Source organism: Ovis aries, chromosome X (assembly GCF_016772045.2).
Source record: "Ovis aries strain OAR_USU_Benz2616 breed Rambouillet chromosome X, ARS-UI_Ramb_v3.0, whole genome shotgun sequence".
Lineage (NCBI taxonomy): Eukaryota > Metazoa > Chordata > Mammalia > Artiodactyla > Bovidae > Ovis > Ovis aries.
The window spans coordinates 5,919,717-5,943,772 of record NC_056080.1 but is presented as its reverse complement, the minus strand read 5'-3'; the positions used below and the strand labels follow the sequence as shown (position 1 = coordinate 5,943,772).

Genomic DNA, 24,056 nt, shown 5'->3' with positions numbered 1-24,056 from the left:
CCCGCTGTGTCCGCAAGTCTGTCCTTTATGTCTTCGTCTCCTTTGCGGCTCTGCAGTTAGGATTGTCAGGACCCTCTTTCTAGATTCCATGTATGTGCATTCAGTTCAGTTCCATTCAGTCGCTCAGTCGCGTTCGGCTCTCTGTGGCCCCGTGGACCGCAGCACACCAGGCCTCCCTGTCCATCACCAACTCCCGGAGTTTGCTCAGACTTATGTCCATTGAGTCGGTGATGCCATCCAGCCATCTCATCCTCTGTCATCCCCTTCTCCTATGTACATTAATATATGATATTTGTCTTTCTCAAAGTCAAAACAGACAAGTACTGGATTCTTTTTTTTAATTGATTTATCTTTTTAATTGAAGGATCATTGCTTTACAGAATGTGGTTGGCTTCTGCTAAACCTCAACATGAATCAGCCGTAGGTATACATACGTCCCCTCCCTCTTGACCATTGCTCCCATCTGCACCCGTCCCACCCGTCGAGGTTGTCACCGAACCCCTGCTTGAGTTCCCTGAGTCATACAGCAAATCCCCATCGCTTATGTAATTTACATGTGGTCATGGAAGTTTCCTCCGGGCTTCCCTGGTGGCTCAGCTGGTAAAGAATCCGCCTGCAATGCGGTTGGATCTCTGGGTCGGGAAGATCCCCTAGAGGAGGGCTTGGCAAGCCGCTCCTGTATTCTTGCCTGGAGAATCCCATGGACAGAGGAGCCTGGTGGGGCTACAGTCCATGGGGTCGCAAAGAGTCTGGCACAACACAGCTGCAATGTGAGTTTCCATGTTACTCTTCATACATCTCAGGCTTTCCTTCCCACCACCCCCACCACCCCGCACCAACCCCAAGCCTGCATTCTAGGTGAAAGCATTCAAGCCCACACAGGCAGGCGACTTGACTCCACACCGATGTTTTATATTTGTTTGACCCCAGTGAGCGGGTATTCCCAGCTGGGCTCCTATCGTGAGTCCGCATCCCGATCGCACCAGCAGAAGGGAAACCGCCCACAGCACGGCTGCAGCCACGGCTTCCACGTGTTGTCCGCCGCGTCCAGCTGCAGCGGAACGGGGCTCAGCGTCCGTCGATGGGCCTCCACGGCCCGGGCCACGGTCTCCACCACCACGTGGAACGACGGCTCCGTGTCCGGCGTGAGGGCGTGGGCCTCGGAAGGGTCTCGGGACAGGTCGAACAGCAGCGGTGGGATGTGGTGGGTCACCTTGTCTCCTGAGCAGGGGCACACTGCCTGCCCATAGCAGGCGCCCGCACCGTCCGGCTGGAAGACGGGGGTGGCAAAGTGGACTTTCCACACTGCGCCTCCTGGAGGAAGGGCGAGAATTAGTCAATTTAACTGATTCAGTTAGTGGACTTAGCTGAAGGTTAAGGACGGACGGTGGCCAGTCTTCTGAGCATGTTTGGGGTGGATGGGCCAAGCGTGGGCTTCCCTGGTGGCTCAGACGGTAAAGAATCTGCCTGCAACACGGGAGACCCGTGTTCGACCCCTGAGTCGGGCAGATTCCCTGGAGGAGGAGCGCATGGCAACCCACTCCAGTATTCTTGCCCAGAGAATCCCATGGACAGAGGAGCCTGGGGGGTGGGGGGCTTCACACAGTCCATGGGGTCACCAAAGAGTTTGACACGACTTAGTGACTGAAACCATAGCGACGAAACCATACGAAAGCATTCCCTTCCCAGGGGGCAGAATGATTCACAACTAAAGGATGCTCCTGGGATCGGATGCAAAATACCGCCAAGAAGGAAGTAAAGGCGATCCCGTGGAAATAAATGGAAGGCGTGAAGGAGCAGAAAAGGAGAGCGGAGGCCAAGCCGGGCCCCCGCGTGCGGCGGACTCACGGTCGCGTTGGTGCCACCGGGCGGCGTGCAGAAAGCTCTCACAGTAGTGCATGAGGAACTCGTGGTCTGAGTGCCGCGCGGTCCCCTGGAGCAGGGCCAGCAGGTCCCGGCCGTCCACCACCCTGCAGGTGGGAGCGAGGGGGCGGACTCAGGGCGGGGCGGCCGGGAGGCGGGCGAGACCCTTTAGTGAGCCCCGGCGGGCAGCTGATACACCATCTGCCTGCAAGCAGGACCTTTGTTTGGAAGAGCCTGGCAGCCCCTCCTGCAGGGGGCTGAAGCAAAGGTCTACCCAGCCTTATTCTGAATGCACGGATGGGTTAAAGTCTGGGAAACAGCTGCTTGGTTTTATACGGATTGGAGCTTTAACTCATCACCGAATATGTGCTGCGCATCCACAAGACCTGGAATCATTCCATAAATACATAGAATAAAATAAGGATGTGTGTATACGCTATACATGGGGCTTCCCTGGTGGTGCTCGCGGTAAAGAATCTCCCTGACAATGCAGGAGGAGCAGGTTCGATCCCTGGGTCGGGAAGATCCCTCGGAGAAGGGAATGGCAACCCACTCCAGTATCCTTGCCTGGGAAATCCTATGGACAGAGGAGCCTGGTGGGTTACAGTCAATGGGGTCACAAAGAGTTGGGCACAACTGAGTGACTAACACACATATACACACTAAATATATATATGTATGTATGTGTGTGTGTGTATATATACACACACAATATATTAGTACATAAAAACATATAATGTATATCATATATACAAATATACATATATAATCTATGGGCCATATATAACACATATACAAAATATATCAAGAAATTTACCTGTAAATGGCATAGAGTATGACCCAGAAATTCAACTTGTAGGGATTTTTACTAAAAAGATAATTATGACAGGCAGTAAAATGTCAAAGCCAGGTTTTGCTTTTTTTTTTTTTTTTAAGGAACAAGGCTAATGTCCACCTATAAGAGGTTAGTTGAAAGAATACTGTAAAGCCATTAAAATTTTTGTCCATGCATTAAGGTGTCTAAATATACATAGATATGTACATGTATATCTAGAGCTATACTTAAGACATATTTTATACAAATATGTAAATATGTATATATATATGAATAGGGGCTTCCCAGGTGGCAGCGGTGGTAAAGAACTCGGTTGCCAGTGCTGGAAACCTAAGAGACCTGGATTCGATCCCTTAATGGAGAAGATCCCCTGGAGGAGGGCATGGCAACCCGCTCCAGTGTTCTTGCCTGGAGACAGACAGGAGCCTGGTGGGCTACAGTCCATAGCATCGCAAAGAGTCAGACACAATTGAAGGGACTTAGCATGCACACATATACAAGCATATAATATATATACAAATATATAAAATGTATCTAAATACATATAGTGTATAGGTATCATATAATATGGGGCTTCCCTGCTGGCTCAGACGGTAAAGAATCTGCCTGCAATGTAGGAGACTGGGGCTCCATCCCTGGGTTGGGAAGATCCCCTGGAGAACAGCATGGCAACCCACTCCAGTATCCTTGCCTGGAAAATCCCATGGACAGAGGAGCCTGGCGAGCTATAGTCCATGGGGTTGCAAAGAGTCGGAGACAACTGGGCGCCTAATGCTTTCACTTTCATCATATAAATGAATTATGTATTCATCTCTGTGTTAGCAAGTTTAAGAAATTATTTTATTTTCTTTCGTTTACTCCCAAATTTTCTATAATTTCGGGGGGTACCATGTTGTGCTGCACGTAAGATCTTAGTTCCCCAACTAGGGATTGAACCCACAACCCTTGCCTTGGAAATACAGAGTCTCGACCACCGGGCTTCCAGGGAAGTCTCTATAATATTTAAAGGGGGGGAAAAAACGGAAACACCATAGTCCCTACCAGGCTACGTGAAAAGGACTCTCGTGACGAACTGTCAGTAAATGTATTGGTGTGTTTCCGCAACCTTCGTCCTAATACTCAAAAGGCTGCACTTTTAACTCAGGAGAAGGACATGTATACCCCATAAAGCAAATATCGGAGCCCCTAATGACGAATGCTTTTCCAGGTACCGATCTCATGGGTGTTTCAGGCCCAACGAAAGGGACAGTGGTGTTTGACGCACATGCTGTCTCTAGGCAAAACGGAATTGCCTTCTCTGGGCCGGTCCTTACCTGTCCTGGGGCACCTGGCCGCCCGCAAGGTGGACCAGGGTGGGGAAGACGTCCATCAGGCTGGTGGGCTCGTGGATCACGCGGCCGGCCGGCAGGACCCCGGGCCATCGGAATATCCCCGGGACCCGGATCCCGCCTTCCCAGCCGCCCATGCCTTTGCCGCCTGTGTTTAAACGAGAATAGGAAAGAATGTGATTGGAAATCGGGGGTTGCTTCCCTGGGTGACTAAAGCCTTCTGTCCATTGTAAATCACTCTTTCTGTCCCTCTCTGTTTAATGACATGAGGACATTTAGCTCCTACACGGCCAGATTTTATTTTCCTTATTAATCTGGGTGTGGGTTTTCTACCATACTGGGGTCAGGATGTGACTGTCTCGGGAGACACCACTCGGGGGTCAGCATATGGACACCTCTGGGGACACTATTCTATCAACCACGTGTCTATAAAGGACGTGGACGTCTTTGGGGAACATGATTCCGTCCACCACGGTGATCATTTGAGTTCTTCTGATTTTTGTGACTCTGCTTTTGTAAACTCACATTCCAGAGGAAGGGTTAAGAATTACTGGGAAGAGATGAAGGCAGCAGACACATCCGGGAATGCCTCACTCTCACCTTTATATACCCCATTCCAGCCACCGTATTGGTTGTTTCCAAACTGAGCCTCTAAGGATCCGCCGTGATCCGATGTAAAATAAACCAGGGTGCTGTTGGTCAACCCTTCTGTGTCCAAAGTCTCAAGGATCTGGCCTGCAAAGAACAGATGTGTCCGAGGTGGTCAAAACTGAAAACGGTCTTTCACCAAATTTTTGGATTGCTTCATGAAAAAGGAGTCTTTAGTATGAGAGCATACTGAGTGATCAGTAATAGACGTGTGGTATTCTAGTTGGTGTCGTCAAAGCTGTGGTTTTCCCAGTAGTCATGTACGGATGTGCGAGTTGGACCATAAAGAAAGCAGAGCACAAAAGAACTGATGCTTTCGAACTGTGGTGCTGGAGAAGACTCTTAGCGTTGTTTGGACTGCAAGGTCAAACCAGTCCATCCTAAAGGAAGCCAACCCTGAATATTCATTGGAAGGACTGATGCTGAAACTACAGTCCTGCGGCCACCTGATGGGAAGAGCTGACTCACTGGAAAAGACCCCGATGCTGGGAAAGATTGAAGGCAGGAGGAGAAAGGGGCAGCAAAGGATAGGATGATAAGATATCGTCACCAACTCAATGGGCACGAATTTGAGCAAACTCTAGGAGATGGTGAAGGACAGAGGAGCCTGGAGTGCTGCTGGGGTCACAAAGACTTGTTCAGACTCGGAGGCTGAACCATCAGAAAGCATCTTTGATCTAAGATTCATACATCTCTTCGTATTATATGCCCCATTCAGCCTCCAAAAAGTTTCAGGAGCGCTGCAAGGGTGCATGAGACTCAGGACAATGCGGCGAACACGTAAAAGTGAGGGGACAGAAGGTGATAGAGAAGAAAGAGGGAGCAGAGGTGAGTATGAAGCAGGCGTTAACGTGTTCGGACAGCAACGAAGACAAGCTACTTACCCACCATCCAGTCCATCTCTTCGGTGTTGTCCCCGTAAAGCCCGTGGGCACTCCTCCCACGGAAGTTCTCAGTCGTGACAAGAGGGGTGTGGACGTGCAGGAAGGACACAAAGAGGAGGAAAGGCCCTTGCTTGTTTCTGAAAACCGATACAACACACCTGGCCTTATTTCTCGGGCACTTGTTTCAGGGGACGCAGTTGGGTTCCAGGGAATGTCACCCAGCCTCCATTGTACCAAAATCGTCTTTCTGAGCCAGAACGATTTCACCATACGGCCTTCCCTGGTGGCTTAGTTGGTAAAGAATCTGCCTGCAATACAGGAGACCTAGGTTCGATCCCTGGGTCGGGAAGATCCCCTGGAGGAGGAAATGGCAACCCAGTCCAGTACTTTTGCCTGGAGAATCCCATGGACAAAGGACCATGGTGGGCTGTAGCCCATGGGGTCTTAAAGAGTCAGATATGACTCAGCGACTAAGAGTTTCACTTTTTTTTTTTTTTTAATACCTATTAACAAGAGGGGAAGGGGGCAGCAGAGGATGAGACGGTTGGATGGCATTGCTGACTCGATGGACTTGGGTTTGAGTAAGCTCCAGGAGTTGGTGATGGACAGGGAGGCCTAGCATGCTGCAGTCCATGGGGCCATGAAGAGTCAGACATGACTGAGTGACCGAACAACAACCTACCCATTTCGGAAGAAGAAGATTTGGGCTGCGTCTTCACCCTGAAGCGCCTTTCTGCACTCACCTTTTGATGAAGGATGAGACCTCCCGGAGTATGAGCGGCATCGTCTTCTGAGAGCGCATGGGCTGCTGTGCGATGGAATGATTCCGCATCAGAAAGCAGTCCGCGTGCTCGATCAGGGCGCCCACCAAACAGGAAGTGGCGAAGAGCAGGAGGCACACGACAGTCGACCAGATGACCAGCGTCCAGGAGGCGGCCAGTATCAGGCGGGTGAGTTTCCCGATTGTGAGTGTGAGGGTGGCCAGGGCCACGAGCTGGGAGCAGACGTCGAGGCGACGCTCCAGGACCGCACGCTTCTCGGATAGTCCCCAGCGCTCGCAGTCCGCCATCATGCTGAATGGCATTCCGTAGAAATGGTCGAAGCCGTGATTGAGCGGATGGTGGCAGTGATCGTCGGGAGACGCACAGCTGAGACCCAAATGCCATTTTCCTGGAAAACAGGCAAAAAAAAAAAAAAAAGTGTGCAGATGTAACAATGGCCCTTTCATCCTTTGGTGAGTGGGTAAGGACGTGCTTGCTGCGGCCTCTCTCTCTGCTGGGTCGTGGGATGAGGTCAGGATGCAGGCAGCTGGGCAGGGGAAAGTGTTTGCTGTTATTTCGCAAGGAACCTGGCCAGGTTGGGTCAAGGCAGGGCGTTCCTCTGCCTGCGTTTCTGGTGCCCCTTGTAGCTAATCACCAACTCCATGTCAGAGTCTGATCATCCTTTGAAACACCTGTGGGTTGCCTGCATCTTCTTGTTTCTTAGTTGAGAACTCTATAACTTTTCCAGCAAAGGTGCATCTAAGTCAAAGCTATGGTTTTTTCAGTGGTCATGTATGGATGTGAGAGTTGGACCAGAAAGAAAGCTGAGCATCAAAGAATGGATGCTTTTGAACTGTGGTGTTGAAGAAGGCTCTTGAGAGCCCCTTGGACTGCATGGAGACCCAACCAATCCATCCTAAAGAAAATCAGTCCTGAATATTCATTAGAAGGACTGATGCTGAAGCCGAGGCACCAATCTTTTGGCCACCTGATGCCAAGAACGGACTCATTTGAAAAGACCCCAGATGCTGGAAAAGATTGAAGCCAGGAGAACGGGGCAATAAAGGAGGAGATGGTTGGATGGCATCACCAGCTCAATGCACACGACTTTGAGCAAACTCTGGGAGATGGTGAAGGGCAGGGAGGCCTGGCGTGCTGCAGTCCATGGGGTCGCAAAGAGTCAGACACGACTGAGCGATTGAACAGCAGCCACAGATTAGAGCTCCATGTGGGCGTCAGTGGGAACCTTAGGGAGATTTTGCGTCCTGATGAAACTTTGTTACCGCCACATCTGTGATGCCTCCAATGCTGTCTTGTAGATGATTTGCAGTTATATTTTAATTTTTTTAAGTTTTATTTCATATTGGAGTATTATTAACAGTGTTCTGTTAATTTCAGATGTACATCAAAGTGAATCAGTGATACGTATGCACGTTCTTTTTCAAAATTTTTCCTCAGTTAGATTATTACAGAACATTGATCAGAGTTCCCTGTGCTGTCCAGCAGGTCCTTGCTGGTTCTCCATGTTAAACACAGCAGTGTGTCCATGTCCATCCCAGACTCCCTGACTATCCCTTCCCCTCATCCCCCATTCTTCCCCCTTGGGACCATAAGGTTATTACAGAGTACTGAGCAGAGTTCCCTGTGCTGTCCAGCAGGTCCTTGATGGTTCTCTATGTTAAACACAGCAGTGTGTCCATGTCCATCCCAGACTCCCTGACTATCCCTTCCCCTCATCCTTCCCCCTGGGAACCATAAGGTTATTACAGAGTATTGAGCAGAGGTCCCTGTGCTGTCCAGCAGGTCCTTGCTGGTTCTCCATGATAAATACAGCCGTGTGTCCATGTCCATCCCAGACTCCCTGACTATCCCTTCCCCCATCCTTCCCCTTGCTGACCATCAGGTTATTACAGAGTATTGAGCAGAGTTCCCTGTGCTGTCCAGCAGGTCCTTGCTGGTTCTCCATGTTAAACACGGCAGTGTGTCCATGTCCATCCCAGACTCCCTGACTATCCCTTCCCCCATTCTTCCCCCTTGGGACTATAAGGTTATTACAGAGTACTGAGCAGAGTTCCCTGTGCTGCCCAGCAGGTCCTTGCTGGTTCTCCATGTTAAATATGGCAGTGTGTCCATGTCCATCCCAAACTCCTACTCTAACCCCTGCCCAATTTCTAAGCTTTTAAATCAGAATGTATCAGAAATTTGTATGAAATGGCAAATATCTCATTAAGCTGATATTTCTGGCACATCTACTTTGCATGAAGCAACCTGGGTAGCAACATTCCAGCATGCATGGAGCTTTATGTACAGTGAGAAATTCTGCTGTATTTCCAAACTATTTCATTTGCAAACTTTTTAGTTGAATTGAAAATGGAAGTCGCTCAGTCATGTCCAACTCTTTGTGACCCCCATGGACTACCCAGTCCATGGAATTCTCCAAGCCAGAATACTGGAGTATTGATCCCAACCCAGGGATCAAACCCAGGTCTCCCGCATTGCAGGCGGATTCTTTACCAGCTGAGCCACAAGTGAAGCCCAAGAATACTGGAGTGGGTAGCCTATCCCTTCTCCAGCGGATCTTCCCAACCCAGGGATCGAACTGGGGTCTCCTGTATTGCAGGCGGATTCCTTACAACTGAGTTATCAGAGAAGCCCATAGGTGAATTAAATGTCCCTATAAAAATAATGTGCTCAATACTGTTTGCCTCCTGACCATGGTTCTTTGGATGTTGCCAACAAAATTGGGATTGTCTAAACTGAGTCCAGTATAAAAGTCTTCAGAAGAAACAAATAGTAATGTGCTTAATCCTTAGAAAGTGTACATACCTACGAGTCCGGTGGTATAGCCTTTAGCTTTCAGTATTTTTGCAAAAGTTATTTCACTGGGCGGAAGTCCTCCAGACACCGCTGTCCACTGAAGAACACGGAGGCCTTGACTGGAAACCATACCTTTGATCAATGGTGTGCAGAGAGATGTTACAGTCAGACATTGAGTTGTATCATCGTTGCTATTGTAAACTGTGAGTCACTCAGTCCTGTCTGAATCTTTGTGAGCCATGGACTGTAACACACCAGGCTCCTCTGTCTATAGAATTTTCCAGGGAGGAATACTGGAGTGGGTATTCAGGCCCTTCTCCAGGGGATCTTCCCTTCCCAGGGATTGAACCTGGGTCTCCTGCAATGCAGGCAGATTCTTCACGGTCTGAGTCACCTGCTTAATATTTTCCTTTTATCGACTTGGCTGTGCTGGATCTTAGGTGGGCCCACAGGATCTGTTAACTGTGCGTGTGGGGGGTCTCAGCTTTGCGGGCAAGGATTGAACTCAGGGCCCCTGTGTTGGGTGCAGAGTCAGCCACTGGACCTCCAGGAAAGTCTCTACTTTTATTATTTTCAACTCAGAGCATTTGGTGGAAATCTCCATGACTCAATATGGGATGGGAAATTTAACCTTCCGACATGAGTTGACCTCATGGGGTTTATCTCTGATATTGTCACGCAGTGAAGTTTCTTTTAAAAAAAATATTTTTTTTAATGTCTGTTTTATTTTTTGGCTGCTCTGGGTCTTCCTGGCTGACAGCGGGCTTTTCTCTAGTTAGGGCAACGTTGTCTTTAAGGGGGACACTGTTTCAGTTTGTGGGTGAAAGGCGCTCAGTCGTGTCCCTGTCTTTGCGACCACATGGACCGTAGAGTCCATGGCCAGAATTGCTGGAGTGGGTAGCCGTGCCCTTCTCCAGGGGAATCTCCCCAACCCAGGGATCGAGCCCAGGTCTCTTGCATTGCAGGCAGGTTCTTTACCATCTGAGCCTCCAGGGAAGCCCTTGAACTCTGTGGTTAAATATGGTTAAGACAGGATGTTGTATATTATGTGACTTGGACCACAATTAAACAAAAACATTAAAAAAAAATACAGGGGGACTTGGCGCATTCTCCCGACCCTGTACTGAACAATTCATGCCTGATTAGTTACAGAGAGCATGTTCCTGTCCAGTGTGTGGTTAGATAGACGGAAGGACCAACCTGATCGGAGGGGGTATCTGCCCGTTAAAAACGCCGCTCTACTTGGCGTGCACACAGGGGCAGCGGCCAGATGCTGGGTGAGCCTCACGCCATCCGCCGCAAGGCGGTCGATGTTTGGAGTCCTGAGGAAGGAAACATTAACTCTCTTAATCCTTAGCAAACCAACGCTTGGTTTTTCTTTCCGTAAAGCAGAGTGACATCCTACTTGATAGAAAAACTGGCAATTACCCATGAACAACCCCCTGAGTTCCTGTGCAGGCTCATTCAATCGTGTCCAACTCTTTGTGACCCCCGGGGACTGTAGCCCGCCAGGCTCCTCTGTACATGGGATTCTCCGGGCAGGAATACTGGAGTGGGTTGTCTTAATCTACTCCAGGGGATCTTCCCAACCCAGGAATCGAACCTGCGTCTCCTGAACTGGCAGGCAGATTCTTTACCACCCTGCTGCTGCTGCTAAGTCACTTCAGTCGTGTCTGACTCTGTGTGACCCCATAGAGAGCAGCCCACCAGGCTCCTCCGTCCCTGGGATTCTCCAGGCAAGAACACTGGAGTGGGTTGCCATTTCCTTCTCCAATGCATGAAAGTGAAAAGTGAAAGTGAAGTCGCTCAGTCATGTCCGACTGTTCGAGACCCCATGGACTGCAGCCCACCAGGCTCCTCCATCCATGACATTTTCCAGGCAAGAGTACTGGCGTGGGGTGCCACTGCCTTCTCCGTCTTTACCGCCTTAGGAATGATCAAAAGGCAATGACTTTGCAGAGGTGAGGATGGACCTAGAGGTTGTCGTACAGATTGAAGTGAGTCAGAAACATAAAAATATCGCATATGAGCGTATATACGTGGAATCTAGAAAGATGGTACCAATGAACCGGTTTGCAGAGCAGAAAGAGAGACGCAGATGGAGAGACAAACGTATGGGTACCAAGGAGGGAATGAGGGGTGGGGGCGGTGGGCTGGGATGATTTGGGAGTTTGGGATTGACATGTAGACCCTACTGATACTGTGGGCTTCTCAGGTGGTGCTAGAGGTAAAGAACCCACCCGCCCATGCAGGAGACCCGGGTTTGAGTCCTGGTCGGGAAGATCCCCTGGAGGAAGGCGTGGCAACCCACTGTAGTATTCTCGCCTGGAGAATCCCACGGACAGGGGAGCCTGGTGGGCTACAGTCCGTGGTGGCCACAGAGAGTTGGAGGTGACTGAAGCAAGTTAGCATGATACTACCTATAAAATAGATAGCTACTCAGAACCCACAGTGCCGCATGGGGAACTCTGCTCAGTGCTACACGGTGACCTCAATGGGAAAGAAACTCCAAAACGAGAGGGGATACAGGTACACGTGTAGCTGATTTACTTTGCTGTACAGCGGAAACTAATGCAGGATCGTAACACAGCTATACTCCATTGAAAATTAATAACAGCAACGAAAAACAAACAGTGGCAAAACTTCAAATGTCTTCCGAACCTTCAAAGAAACATCAACCGCACAATTGTTTTTCAGTGTTTGGCCACACCCCGCTACCTGCAGGACCTTAGTTCCCAGAGCGGGAATCGAACCTGGGTCCCTTGCATTGGAAGGCAGAGTCTTAACCACTGGACCACCAGGAAAATCCCACTCAACTGCACTGTTTATCAAAAGCTTCCACACTGTACCACTGAGGCTGAGATCTCAGCCTCAACAGGATGTTCATGTTCAATAGAGGATGTCCTGGCTGTTCTATATCCAGAGGGGAGAGGCCAGGGTGACTCCCCGCTTGCGACTCTCAGTCTTTTTTATTTTTAAATTTTCTGTATGGGTGTGTCATTGAGTCACCATGTCGCATTAGACTTTGTTGTACATCAGAGTGAGTCAGTTACACTATACAGCTGAGCTGGCCTGAGTGCAGGCGTGGGAAGGATGCAAGACCCAAGTGTTTTTAGCGGCTCAGCCGTGTCCGACTCTTTGCGACCCCACGGACTGTAGACCCCCCAAGGCTCTTCTGTCCACGGGATTCTCCGGGCAAGAACACTGGAGTGGGTTGCCATGCCCTCCCCCACCACCCCCCGGGGGATCTTTCCCGACTCAGGGATGGAATCCGCACTTCCTGCCTTGGCGGGCGAACTCCTCTCCACTGAGCCACCTGGGAAGCCCGATACAGTGCAAAGAATGGATGTGTGCACAGCTGTGTTCAAGGCTGAACTGCCTGAACCAAAGGTCGGATGGCGTATCGTGGACCTCTGCACCCAGGGGTCAGATAAGCCGTTCTGCGGTCCTTGCCTGAGGGTGCTGTTGCCGTAGCAACCGACGTCTCCAATGCCGAGATCGTCCGCCATCAGAAGGAGGATGTTTGGCCGGGGACCAGGTGGAGGGCCGCAGGCCGAGGGTTTCGGACCCAGAAGCGCAGCGACTGCGAGGGCCAGCCAGCTCCTGAAAGACAAGGCCAGACAAGGCTGCGCGCGGGGTTCCGTCCAAGCACACAGCTTCTGCGAGCCGGAAAGCTGGGGGCACTCGTTCAGGGGACTCTGAGAGGGGCATCCCCGTACAGGAGAGTTTGAATACATCTCTTAGGCATTTGATTCGTTTTTCTTCTTTTTAAAAATATATATGACATTAAATATAACATATTAATTAAATGTATATTATATTATATAATATATATAATCATCCCATTTCAGAAGAGTTTGAATGCATCTCTTAGGCACTTGATTTTATTTTCTTCTTTTTAAAACTGTATGTTATATTACATTAAATATATATGAATTGTAGATTATATTTTATTATACATAATATATATATTATCATCCCATTTCAGAAGAGTTTGAATACATCTCTCTGGCATTTGATTCTTTTTTCTTCTTTTAAAAAATATATTAGATATAATATATTAATTAAATACATATTATATTATGTTAAATATATATATTATCATCCCATTTCAGAAGAGTTTGAGTAAATCTCTCTGGCATTTGATTATTTTTTCTTCTTAAAAAAATATGTTACATTATATTAGATATAATATATTAAATATATATTACATTATGTTAAATATATATATTATCATCCCATTTCAGAAAAGTTTGAATACATCTCTCTGGCATTTGATTCTTTTTTATTCTTTTAAAAAATATGTTATATTATATTAAATATAATATATATTAATTAAATATAATACTTTGTTAAATATATATATTATCACCCCATTTCATAAGAGTTTGAATACATCTCTTAGGTATTCAATATTTTTTCTTCTTTTTTTAGTTAAATATGTTATTATCCCATTTCAGATGAAAACATCTCTTAGGCATTTCCTTTTTGTTAAAGGCAACTCACACTTTTCTTGGATATTAGCACTGAATTTCAGAAGAGGTTGGATACGTGTCTTAAGCATTTTATTTTTCTTCTTTTTTTTTTTCCCTCTTCGCGACCCCATGGACTATACAGTCCATGGAGTTTTCCAGGCCAGAATACTGGAGTGGGTAGTCATTCCCTTCTCCAGGGGCTCCTCCCAACCCAGGGATCAAACCCAGGTCTCCCGCATTGCGGGCAGATTCTTTACCCACTGACCCACAAGGGAAGCCCAAGAATACTGGAGTGGGTAACCTATCCCTTCTCCAGCAGATCTTCCCAGCCCAGGAATCGAACTGGGGTCTCCTGCATTGCAGGCGGATTCTTTAGCAGCTGAGCCACCAGGAAAGCTCTAAATATATATTATATTAAATTATCATCCCAATTCAGAAGAGTTTGAATACATCTCTTAGGCATTTTCTTTTTTGTTAAAAGCAACTCATACTTTTATTTTTTAATATTAGTTTCGAATTTCAGAAGAGCCTGAATACGTCTTAAGCATTTACTTTTTCTTTTTTTTAGTTAAAAATGAATCACTTTTTTTTTTTTTAATATTATCATCTCATTTCAGAAGAACTTGAGTACATCTCTTAGGCATTTGAGTTTTTTTCCCCCCTTTTTTTAGTTAAAAATGACTCATGCTCTTTTATATATATATAATCATCCCATTTCAGAAGAATTTGAATACATATCTTAGGCATTTGATTTTTTTCTTTTTTAGTTAAAAGCAAGTCACACTTTGTTAATATTATGATCTCATTTCAGAAGAGCCCGAGTACACCTCTTAGGCATTTAATTTTTTTCTCTTTTAGTGAAAGACATCTCACACTTTTTAAAATATATATTATCATCCCATTTCAGAAGAGTTTGAATATATCTCTTAGGCATTTTCTTTTTTGTTAAAAGCAACTCATACTTTTATTTTTTAATATTAGTTTCGAATTTCAGAAGAACTTGAGTATATCTCTTAGGCATTTGAGTCCCCCCCTTTTTTTTAGTTAAAAATGACTCATGCTCTTATATATATATATATATTATCATCCCATTTCAGAAGAATTTGAATACATATCTTAGTCATTTGACTTTTTTTCTTTTTTAGTTAAAAACAACTCACACTTTGTTAATATTATGATCTCATTTCAGAAGAGCCAGAGTACACCTCTTAGGCATTTAATTTTTTTCTCTTTTAGTGAAATACATCTCACACTTTTAAAAATATATATTATCATCCCATTTCAGAAGAGTTTGAATATATCTCTTAGGCATTTGGCTTTTTTTCTTTTTAGTTAAAAATGACTCATACTCTTTAAATAAAAAAATTTTTTTAATGTAAAAAAATTTTAAATAATTAAAAAAATTATCATCCCATTTCATAAAAGTTTGCAAACATCTCTTAGGCATATTTTTTCCCTTTTTTTTTGAGTTAAAAACACTCATACTCTTTTTTTTGTTTGTTTAAATATTATCAACCTATTTCAGATTTCAGATAGTTAAAAATAACTCACACTTTAAAAATATATATTATCATCCCATTTCAGAAGAGTTTCAATACATCTCTTCTGGCTCAAATACATTCCCTTGTGACTCAGCTGGTAAAGAATCCGCCTGCAATTTGGGAGACCTGGGTTCAATCCCTGGGTTGGAAAGATCCCCTGCAGAAGGGAAAGGCTACCCACTCCAGCATTCTGGCCTGGGGAATTCCATGGACTGTATAGTCCATGGGGTTGAAAAGAGTCGGACATGACTGAGCGACTTTCACTTTCTTAGGCATTTGAATTTTTTTTCTTAGTTAAAACAACTCACACTTTTAAAATATATAGTATCAATCCCATTTCAGAAGGGCTTGAATACGTCTCATAGGCATTTGAATTTTTTTTTTTTTTTTTTTTCACGCAGTCCAGCAGTTAAGATTTTGCCTTTCAGTGCAGGGAGAACAGGTTTGATCCCTGGTCGGGAAGCTGAGATCCTACATTCCTGGGCTCGAAAAACTCAAAGCATAAAGCGGAAGCAGTATTGTTGTACATTTGATAACAGGCCCTCAGCTGCTCAGCCGTGTCCGACTCTTTGCAGCCCAGGGACCGTAGCCCACCAGGCTCCTCTGTCCATGGGATTCTCCAGGCAAGAACACTGCGCTGGGTTGCCATGCCCTCCTCCAGGGGATCTTCCCGACCCAGGGATCGAACCCAAGGCTGGCAGAGTCTTTACCATCTGAGTCCCCAGGATAGTCCAAGAGGCGTGATCAGTGACTGAGAAAGATCACTTTACTATCAGCGGATTCTGAAACACTGACCGGAAGAGACGCAGGGGCAGACAGAGAAGATGACCCATTGCACACAGCCCTGTCTTACCAAGAGTGTTCCAGACGTAACATGGCCTCTCTTTCCTCCTATTTCCTGTAAGAAATAAAGCGGTGTATACTAACATGGGCAGCAGAGATGGAACGATTAATAACGCAGTAAGTAACAGAACGGCTCAGTGGTAAAAAAAAAATAAAATAAAGAATCTGCCTGCAACGCAGGACACGTGGGTTCAGTCCCTGGGTGGGGAAGATCCCCTGGAGGAGGGCATGGCAACCCACTCCAGTCTTCTTGCCTGGAGAATCCCATGGACAGAGGAGCCTGGTGGGCTATCGGTCCATGAGGTCGCAAAGAGTCAGACACGGCTGAGCTCTGAGGCCAGTCAGCTCAGGGCACTGAGTATCCTCAAGAGTTTCAACACCAAGAGGGAAAATTTTGAGTCTGCCAATAGCCTGGGAAAATTACAAAAAAAAAAAAAAAAAACATAAAGGATGGCTCTTCCTGGAATTTCCTAGCAATCAACTAGTTAAGACGGTGTGCTTCCAAGGCAAAGGGCGTGGGTTCAGTTTCTGGTCGGAGAAAGTAACATCCTGCATGCTGGCCAGTGTGGTCAAAACAACAACAAAAAGCAAACAGGGGCTTCCCTGGTGGCTCAGCGGGAAGAATCCACCTGCCAGCGCAGGGGACGCTGGTTCCATCCCTGGGCTGGGAAGATCCCTCTTGCCGATGAACAGTGAGGCCCGTGGGTCACAAATGCTGAAGTCCGTGAGCCCCAGAGCCTGTGATCTCGGATACGGCAGAGAAGACACAGCACGGCCATAAGTAGTCAATCAGTTAATCTGGAAACAAAAAAGAACCAAAGCGGTGCTCTTCCCTGCGGAAGAAGCTTTACAGACAGCAGACACCATCCCCAGAATGCAGAACGCAGACATCATTAGATATAGCTTAGGACAGAGAGGATGATTGCTTTTGAGGCCCCCAGACAGACTGCGGTTTCTCCCTAGCGGTGGAAGTCCCTGAGGTGCTCTGGATTCAGGCGGGGCTGCTGGAAGCCTGGTTCGGTCCAGATGGACCTTGAGGCCCACATATGGAGCCAGGAAGCGAGATTCTCCCTGGTGGCTCAGTAGTTAAAGAACCCACCTGGCAGACGAGCCACAGGTTCGATCCCTGGGTCAGGAAGGTCCCCTGCAGGAGGAAAAGACAACCCTCTGCAGTCTTCTTGCCTGGAGAATCTCACGGATGGAGGAGCCTGGCGGGGCTACAGTCCACGAGGTCGCAAAAGTCGGATCTGACTCAGACAGTGAACAACAACGGCAGGCAAAGCTGTGTTTCCCCTGAAGGTTTTGGCATCCTTGGATCTCACCCAGGTTATGGTTTACTGATCCTGTTTGCACAAACCCGAGATGACGCGGATGTTCTGGTGCAGCGGCAGGTGGAGGCGTGTTCCGTGTGACCAGGCCCTGGCATGCCCTCGAGGAAGGTCCTTGGATCAGATGGGGCCAGTGTGCAAACAATCTGGGTGCTCACTCAGTCCTGCCCGAGTCTCTGCGACCCCACGGACTGCAGCCCACCAGGCTCCTCCGTCCCTGGGATTCTCCAGGCAAGAATAAATACCGCACTGGGTGGCCGTGCCCTCCTCCAGGGGATCTTCCCGACCCAGGGATTGAACCCAGGACTCCTACGTCTCTTGCCCTGCACGCAGGTTGGTTACCACTGACCCACCTGGCAAGCCTGTCCGAGCAATGTCCTTGGGGCCAGACTGCAGGAGGTAGGCTGGAGTGGGTACGTCCTGGTTGGAACTCTCGTTCAACTTGACCAGGAAAAAATAAACCAGTTGGTTTGGGGTTTCTGCCTTTTGTGTCTGAGGCCTGATGTGACTCAAGAGAAAAAGAATGTAAGGGCTTTTCCGGTGGCCCAGTAGTAAAGAATCCACCTGCTGGAGAGGGAGACGCAGGTTCGATCTCTAGACTGGGAAGATCCCAGGTGCCGCAGAGCAGCAAGTAACTGAGCTGGTGCTCTTGAGGCCACGAGCTGCAGCTGCAGAAGCTTGGAGCCCGTGCTGGGCAAGAAGACAGACCACTGCAGAGAGAGCCCTCAGACCACAGCTAGAGAGAAGCCCCTGCTCGCTGCCACTGGAGAAAACTCCTCGAGCAGTGATGAAGACCCAGCATGGTCCAATCAATAAATAACATTTTCAAAAATTAAAAAAAAAAATACAAAGACATCCCTCCCCCCATCTGGTGGTCCAGTGGTTAGGATTCCATGCTGTTAATTCTGGGTCCAGTTTCAATCCTTGGTCAGAGACCAAAGATGCTGTGAGCCTTGAGGTGTGAGCAAAAAAAGAAAGAAAAAGAGAGGAAAAAAAAAAAAAAAAGAAAGTAGAACATGTGTTGATCAAGAACGTGGTGATTAATATTTTGGGCTTTTCTGCCAAGCTGGCCCAGTTGCTGCCATTTCTTTCTGCCGTTGCAGAAGGGCGTGGCCCCCGACCATCCAGACGGCTGAGCTTGTCCGTCAGTAAAACTGGATTTCCAAAGGCAGGCTGAGTTTGTGGAAGGCACCAGAGGTTTCTGATCCCCGACATACAGGAAGCAGGATAAAGGGAAATGCAAAATGAAGTGATAAGAAATCCATACGACGTGATCTCTAGTACATATTTTTTCATTTTTAATTCTGATGAAAGTGAAAGTTGCTCAGTCGTGTCCGACTCTTTGCAACCCCTTGGGCCATACATAGGTCCATGGAATTCTCCAGGCCAGAACACTTTAGTGGGTAGCCTTTCTCTTCTCCAGGGGAATCTTCCCAATCCAGAGACTGAACCCAGGTCTCCCGAATTGCAGCGGATTCTTCAGCCGCTGAGACACCAGGGAAGCCCAAGAATACTGGAGTAGGTATCCTATCCCTTCTGCCGGGCATCTTCCCACCCCAGGGATCGAACCCAGGTCTCCTGCATTGCAGGTGGATTCTTTACCAGCTGAGCCACCAGGGAAGCCCTGATTGCCCTTTAATTGTGGTAAACACACATTAATTTAAAAAGATCTGTATGGAAGGTCATGTCATATCAATATGAAATTCCTTCCCTGGTGGCTCAGTGGTAAAGAACCCACCTGCCAATGCAGGAGACCTGGGTTCGATCCCTGGGTCAGGAAGATCCCCTGGAGGAGGAAAGGACAACCCACTCCAGTATTCTCGCCCGGAGAATCCCATGGACAAGAGGAGCCTGGCGGGGCCACAGTCCATGAAGTTGCAAAAGAGTCGGACAGGACTTGGCGACTACACAGCAACAGACAGACATCACAGAATTTCCCGTCTCCATCATTACATGCAGAGCGCCGTGGCAGTGAGCACAGTTATACATCCTTGTACAGCCGTCCCCGCTGCCCACGTTCGGAACTGATTCATCTCCGCAGACCGAGACTCCGTCCCCATTAAACCCTCTCCTGCCCACCCCGCTCCCACAGCCCATGGAGCCCACCCTCCTGTTTCCTGTCTTCATGAATCGGACAAGTCTGCGCTGCTTATAGCCATGAACCGCACAACCTTTGTCCTTTCCTGTGCGGCGTATCTCACGTAGTGAAATGTCCTCAGGGTTCGCAGATGCTGTAGCCTGTGTCAGAATTCCCTGACGTGGCTAAATGATATTCCGTTGTGTGGACCACGTCATCCCTATATGCAATATTTTGTTATTGCTTAGTCGCTCAGTCGTGTCCAACACGTTGTGACCCCATGGGGACCGTAGCCTGCTAAGCTCCTCTGCCCATGGGATTCTCCAGGCAAGAATCCTGGAGTGGGTTGCCATTTCCTTCTCCAAGGGATCTTCCAGACCCAGTGATCGAACCTGGGTCTCCTGCATTGGCACGTGGATTCTTTACCACTGAGCCACAAGGGAAGCCTGTATATCCAGTTTGTTTTTTTTTTTTAATGAAAATGTTTACATGGAAACTTACATTACTATATGTAACATAGATAGCCAACGGGAATTTGCTGTACGGCTCAGGAAACTCAAACAGGGGCTCTGTGTCAACCTAGAGGGCTGGGATGGGGAGGGACATGGGAGGGAGTTTCAAAAAGGAGGGGATACCTTGCAATGTGTAGGTGAATACATTCCGGAGATAAATACCAGGGTCAAAGTCATTAAGCAACTAGACCTTAATAGTTCTGAACGCACGAAAAAGCAGTGGGAACTGTGACGCTACTGCAGAGCTGGCTCACGCTATCGCCGTCGACGCAAGCGTATTGCAACACGCAACGTGTATCAAACCGTCCCTTTGCACAGGGCAGACCCCCCCCCCCCAGTGTTATCTGCTATTTATCTCTCCATTAAAATAAGAAGATACAGAAAAAGAGAAAGGAAGCCCTGCAGTGAAGTAGTACCTATAATCCAGCCTTTGATGTTCTTCCAGGGAAGAAGCAATTACAAGCCCCTGGCTTTCTGGCCACCGTCCAGGCCCCGGGCAGCACGCCTCGCTTCTCCTCTACGCTCCGGGCTGCGTTCCCAGACCCAATGCAGTTTTGAATCTCAGCATCTCTTCAATGCCCAGTCTCCCCCACTCTGAAATCTCTTAGCAGCTAAGATATCTACTCTGCAGAGCATTCCTCTGTTTGCGACGCCGTGGACTGTAGCCCAGCAGGCTCCTCTGACCATGGGATTCTCCAGGCAACGATCCTGGAGCGGTTTGCCATGCCCTCCTCCACGGGATCTTCCCGACCCAGGGATCGAACCGAGGTCTGGCAGAGACCAGGTCTGAGGTCTGGGAAGCCCTCTCTTGCTATTTAATTCTGCAGTCCTTCCAGAAACCCCACCCCGAGGCAACATCTGACATGGATATCTTTCTTTCTTTCTTTCTTGTTTTTTTAGGAAAATTTGCCTTAGTACAGCCACACTCTGGAGGGGTGCTGGGCGGCCACATGTGGGCTGAGGGTCACCAGCCGGGCTGGCTGCTGCTTGGAGAGCAAATCAAGGAAAGCGGGTTACCTGCAGGGCAGTCTCGGGCCCGGGCAGCCGAGGCCAGCAGGCAGCAGGAGATGTGGTCTCAGGCTCTGACCCGGGAGGTCCGTGCGGTCCACGCATGTGCGGCTGAGTCACTCTCCGGAGTAACAGCTGTCCCGCCTGAACCAAGTTAGGTTGTGCTCGGACTCAGCAAACCTTACACTCTGCAAAATAGCACAGACGATCATCTGCAGAGAGGGCCTGTCGTCCGTCCTTTTTTTTTTTTTTTTTTTGCCTGTTGAACAGATCTTCTGTGCTCCTTGAGAAGATGGTAACGCTTGCCAAGGGATCTCCGACAGCTGCGAACACTGAGCCTTTTCATTCACAAGTAGGGCTGGACCGTGTCCGGCACATCGCGTTTGTGACGCCTCCCAAAGCAGAGAGATGGTTGCCTTGAGAATGCTTCCTTGCACCAGTCCTGAAATGTGTGTTTTCCCCCTTCTCTCGCGTCCTCTTCCGAAATGGAAAGACAGAGGACATCTCTGAGGAGGCTTTAACTCCTTCTGTGTGTGCAGACAACAGCTTGATCACCTAAAATGGAAACGTTCTTGCTGAGCGCTGAAACACCCTGGGGATTCTGGGCCTCAGGAGGAGAGGATCTCAGTTCCGGGGGCACTGACCAGGCATGATCGCTCAGAGCTGTTGTGTGTCAAAGGTTTATTCAAGTATACAAGACACAGATGAAGCTTCTGACACAGACATCAGAAGGGGGCAGAAAGAGCGCCCCCTTTTTAGCAAGCCATTCTGTGTCTCTTCGAAAGCTGTTAATCAGATAAGAGAGACACCTCCAAGCTGAAGAGGAGTTTCACCCGACCCCTCTCCCACAATAAGCACTTTTGAGACAGCTTACCACAGGGTGTGTTATCCCTTAGCCACAAAACAATTGACACCAACACTGGTTTGTTGAGCTATTATCAGCCCAAGGTTTGAGAAAAGAAAAAAAAAAAGTTAGTCTCAGGTGGAATCGTTTTAAAGAAAGGCAGATCTCAAAGCAAACACATAGTTTCATTCACATAGCTTAAGAAAAACATTTCCATAAGAAAACATTTCTGTAAGAAAAATGCATTGCTTAGCTCAAGGTTTGAGAAAAGTTAAGTTCAGGGGGAACCAGGTGTCATCATAGCAACACAGAATTTTAAGAGACCTCCTTTTAATTTTGTATAGAGAAGGAAAAAAAAAAATCTTGACACTTGTCTCCTCCTGCCGCTTAAGGGGGAGATAAAAAGTGTCTGACACTCACAGCCTCTTTCCTCCCTTTGGAGACCCCTGGCCTGTTACCCTCTCAGTAGCGTGACCGTCTCTGTGAACTCCTTTTCAGCGTCATGCCTTTTTTTTTCCTTTTCTGTTGGCTAGGGGAAACATTTTTCTATACGGTGGCAGAACATACATTTCTTCTTTTTTTTTTTAATCAATTTTTATTGGAGTAGAGTTCATCAGCCCTGGGATTTCTTTGGAGGGAATAATGCTGAAGCTGAAACTCCAGTAGTTTGGCCACCTCATGCGAAGAGTTGACTCATTGGAAAAGACTCTGAGGCTGGGAGGGATTGGGGTCAGGAGGAGAAGGGGACAACAGAGGATGAGATGGCTGGATGGCATCACGGACTCGATGGACATGAGTCTGAGTGAACTCCGGGAGATGGTGATGGACAGGGAGGCCTGGCGTGCTGCGATTCATGGGGTCGCAAAGAGTCGGACACGACGGAGCGACTGAACTGAACTGAGGGTTGCTTTACAATGCTGGGTTAGTTTCTGCTGTACGGCAAAGTGAATCAGTTATTTTGTTAATGTTGAATCGCTCAGTCATGCCCAACTCTTTTGCAACCCCATGGACTGCAGCCCACCAGGCTCCTCTGTCCATGGGGATTCTCCAGGCAAGAATACTGGAGTGGGTAGCCCTTCCCTTCTCTAGGGGATCTTCCCAACCCAGGGATCGAACCTGCCTCTCTTGTGTCTCCTGACTTGGGGGGCAGCTTCTTCACCACGAATGCCACCTGGGAAGCCAGTGTGACTGCTATCACACCCCAGAGCGGGTGAAACTGGGAGGGTTGGGGATTGAAATTCCTTATAGCTGGTTGGTCCGCTTTGGATGCAGGTTTTTGGAACCAAAAAAAAAGAAAAAAGAAAAAAAAGAAAAAACCACAATCTGGAAAATGTGCGGTCACGACAAGAAAGGACGTGCCCTGGGTTGCTCATTCAAAGCCCTGGATCAGCCCTTTTTCCTGTACTTTCTGGACGGTGCCGGCAGAGAGTTTAGGCAGAAATAGATGGTGACTGCCACCTGGCGGCCAAGTGCGGTAAAATGCATGTTAACTTCAGAGATAGGAACACACGGGAGGCTCCAAGTAAAATCTCTTGTGCTGTGGGCCGCCTTCTCTGCTGATTGTGGACATACCAGTTTTTAAATCCGATGAGGTAAAACTTACCTGTTTTCCCTTTCTTCTGTTGTTTGCACTTTCAAAGTCATAGATCATTTCAGTCGCTCAGTCGAGTCTGACTCTTTGCAACCCCATGGACTGCAGCACGCCAGGCCCCCCTGTCCATCACCAACTCCCAGAGTTTACTCAAACTCATGTCTGTTGAGTCGGTGATGCCATCCAGCCATCTCATCCTCTGTCGGCCCCTTCTCCTCCTGCCTTCAATCTTTGCCAGCATCAGGGTCTTTTCCAACAAGTCGATTCTTCACCTCAGGTGGCCAAAGGATTGGAGTTTGAGCTTCAGCATCAGTCTTTCCAATGAATATTCAGGACTGATGTCATAGCTAAGGAATCACCAAATCCAAAGTCATGAAGATTTAATCCTCTGTTTTCTTGTAAGGCTTTTGCATATCGAAGGCCGCTATTTAAGGTCTTTGTTCCATTTGTAGTTAATTTAGAGATCTATCCAATAGTGGAATACGTGCTGTGGTCTTCAGTAGCTCAGTCGTGTCCGACTCTCTGTGACCCCATGGACTGCAGCCCCCCAGGTAGCCCCCCAGGCGCCTCTGTCCATGGGGGTTCTCCAGGCAAGAACACTGGAGTGGGTTGCTGTGTCCATCTCCAGGGGATCTTCCCGACCCAGGGATCGAACCCACGTCTCTTGCACTGGCAGGCAGATTCTTTACCACTGAGCCCCC

The 24,056-nt window shown here is 48.0% G+C and overlaps 2 protein-coding genes across 12 annotated transcripts in view; one reads left to right on the top strand and one right to left on the bottom strand.

Annotated features, from left to right (window-relative positions):
• The window catches only part of ARSH (arylsulfatase family member H), a 50,057-nt gene that overhangs the window by 2,296 nt on the left and 23,705 nt on the right, over window positions 1–24,056 (top strand). The window lies entirely within an intron of this gene.
• Window positions 322–21,010, bottom strand: ARSL (arylsulfatase L). 11 transcript variants are annotated; one of them, XM_060408331.1, is made up of 12 exons: window positions 20,930–21,010; window positions 17,095–18,524; window positions 16,006–16,793; window positions 12,590–12,739; window positions 10,337–10,458; window positions 9,146–9,268; window positions 6,302–6,728; window positions 5,559–5,695; window positions 4,627–4,761; window positions 4,012–4,174; window positions 1,849–1,970; window positions 322–1,314 (listed from the first exon to the last, which is right to left on the bottom strand). In XM_060408331.1, exons 3-12 carry the CDS (start codon window positions 16,026–16,028, stop codon window positions 956–958), a joined length of 1,761 nt encoding a protein of 586 aa, XP_060264314.1. In that variant the 5' UTR covers window positions 16,029–16,793; window positions 17,095–18,524; window positions 20,930–21,010; the 3' UTR covers window positions 322–955. The 11 variants fall into 11 exon arrangements, with proteins under 11 accessions (XP_060264314.1, XP_042098479.1, XP_042098482.1 ...); XM_042242545.2 differs by having other exon boundaries at window positions 16,006–16,050; window positions 17,677–18,524; XM_042242548.2 differs by lacking the exon at window positions 17,095–18,524 and having other exon boundaries at window positions 16,006–16,050; window positions 16,625–16,793.

Coding starts and splice junctions, on each gene's coding strand:
- ARSL (XM_060408325.1), bottom strand. CDS start 12,873: ATGTATTCAAACTCTCCTGTACGGGGATGCCCCTCTCAGAGTCCCCTG. Junction 6,729..9,145: donor CTATACCACCGGACTCGTAG/GTATGTACACTT, acceptor CCTGTTTTCCAG/GAAAATGGCATTTGGGTCTC. Junction 5,696..6,301: donor GTCTCATCCTTCATCAAAAG/GTGAGTGCAGAA, acceptor ATCGGTTTTCAG/AAACAAGCAAGGGCCTTTCC.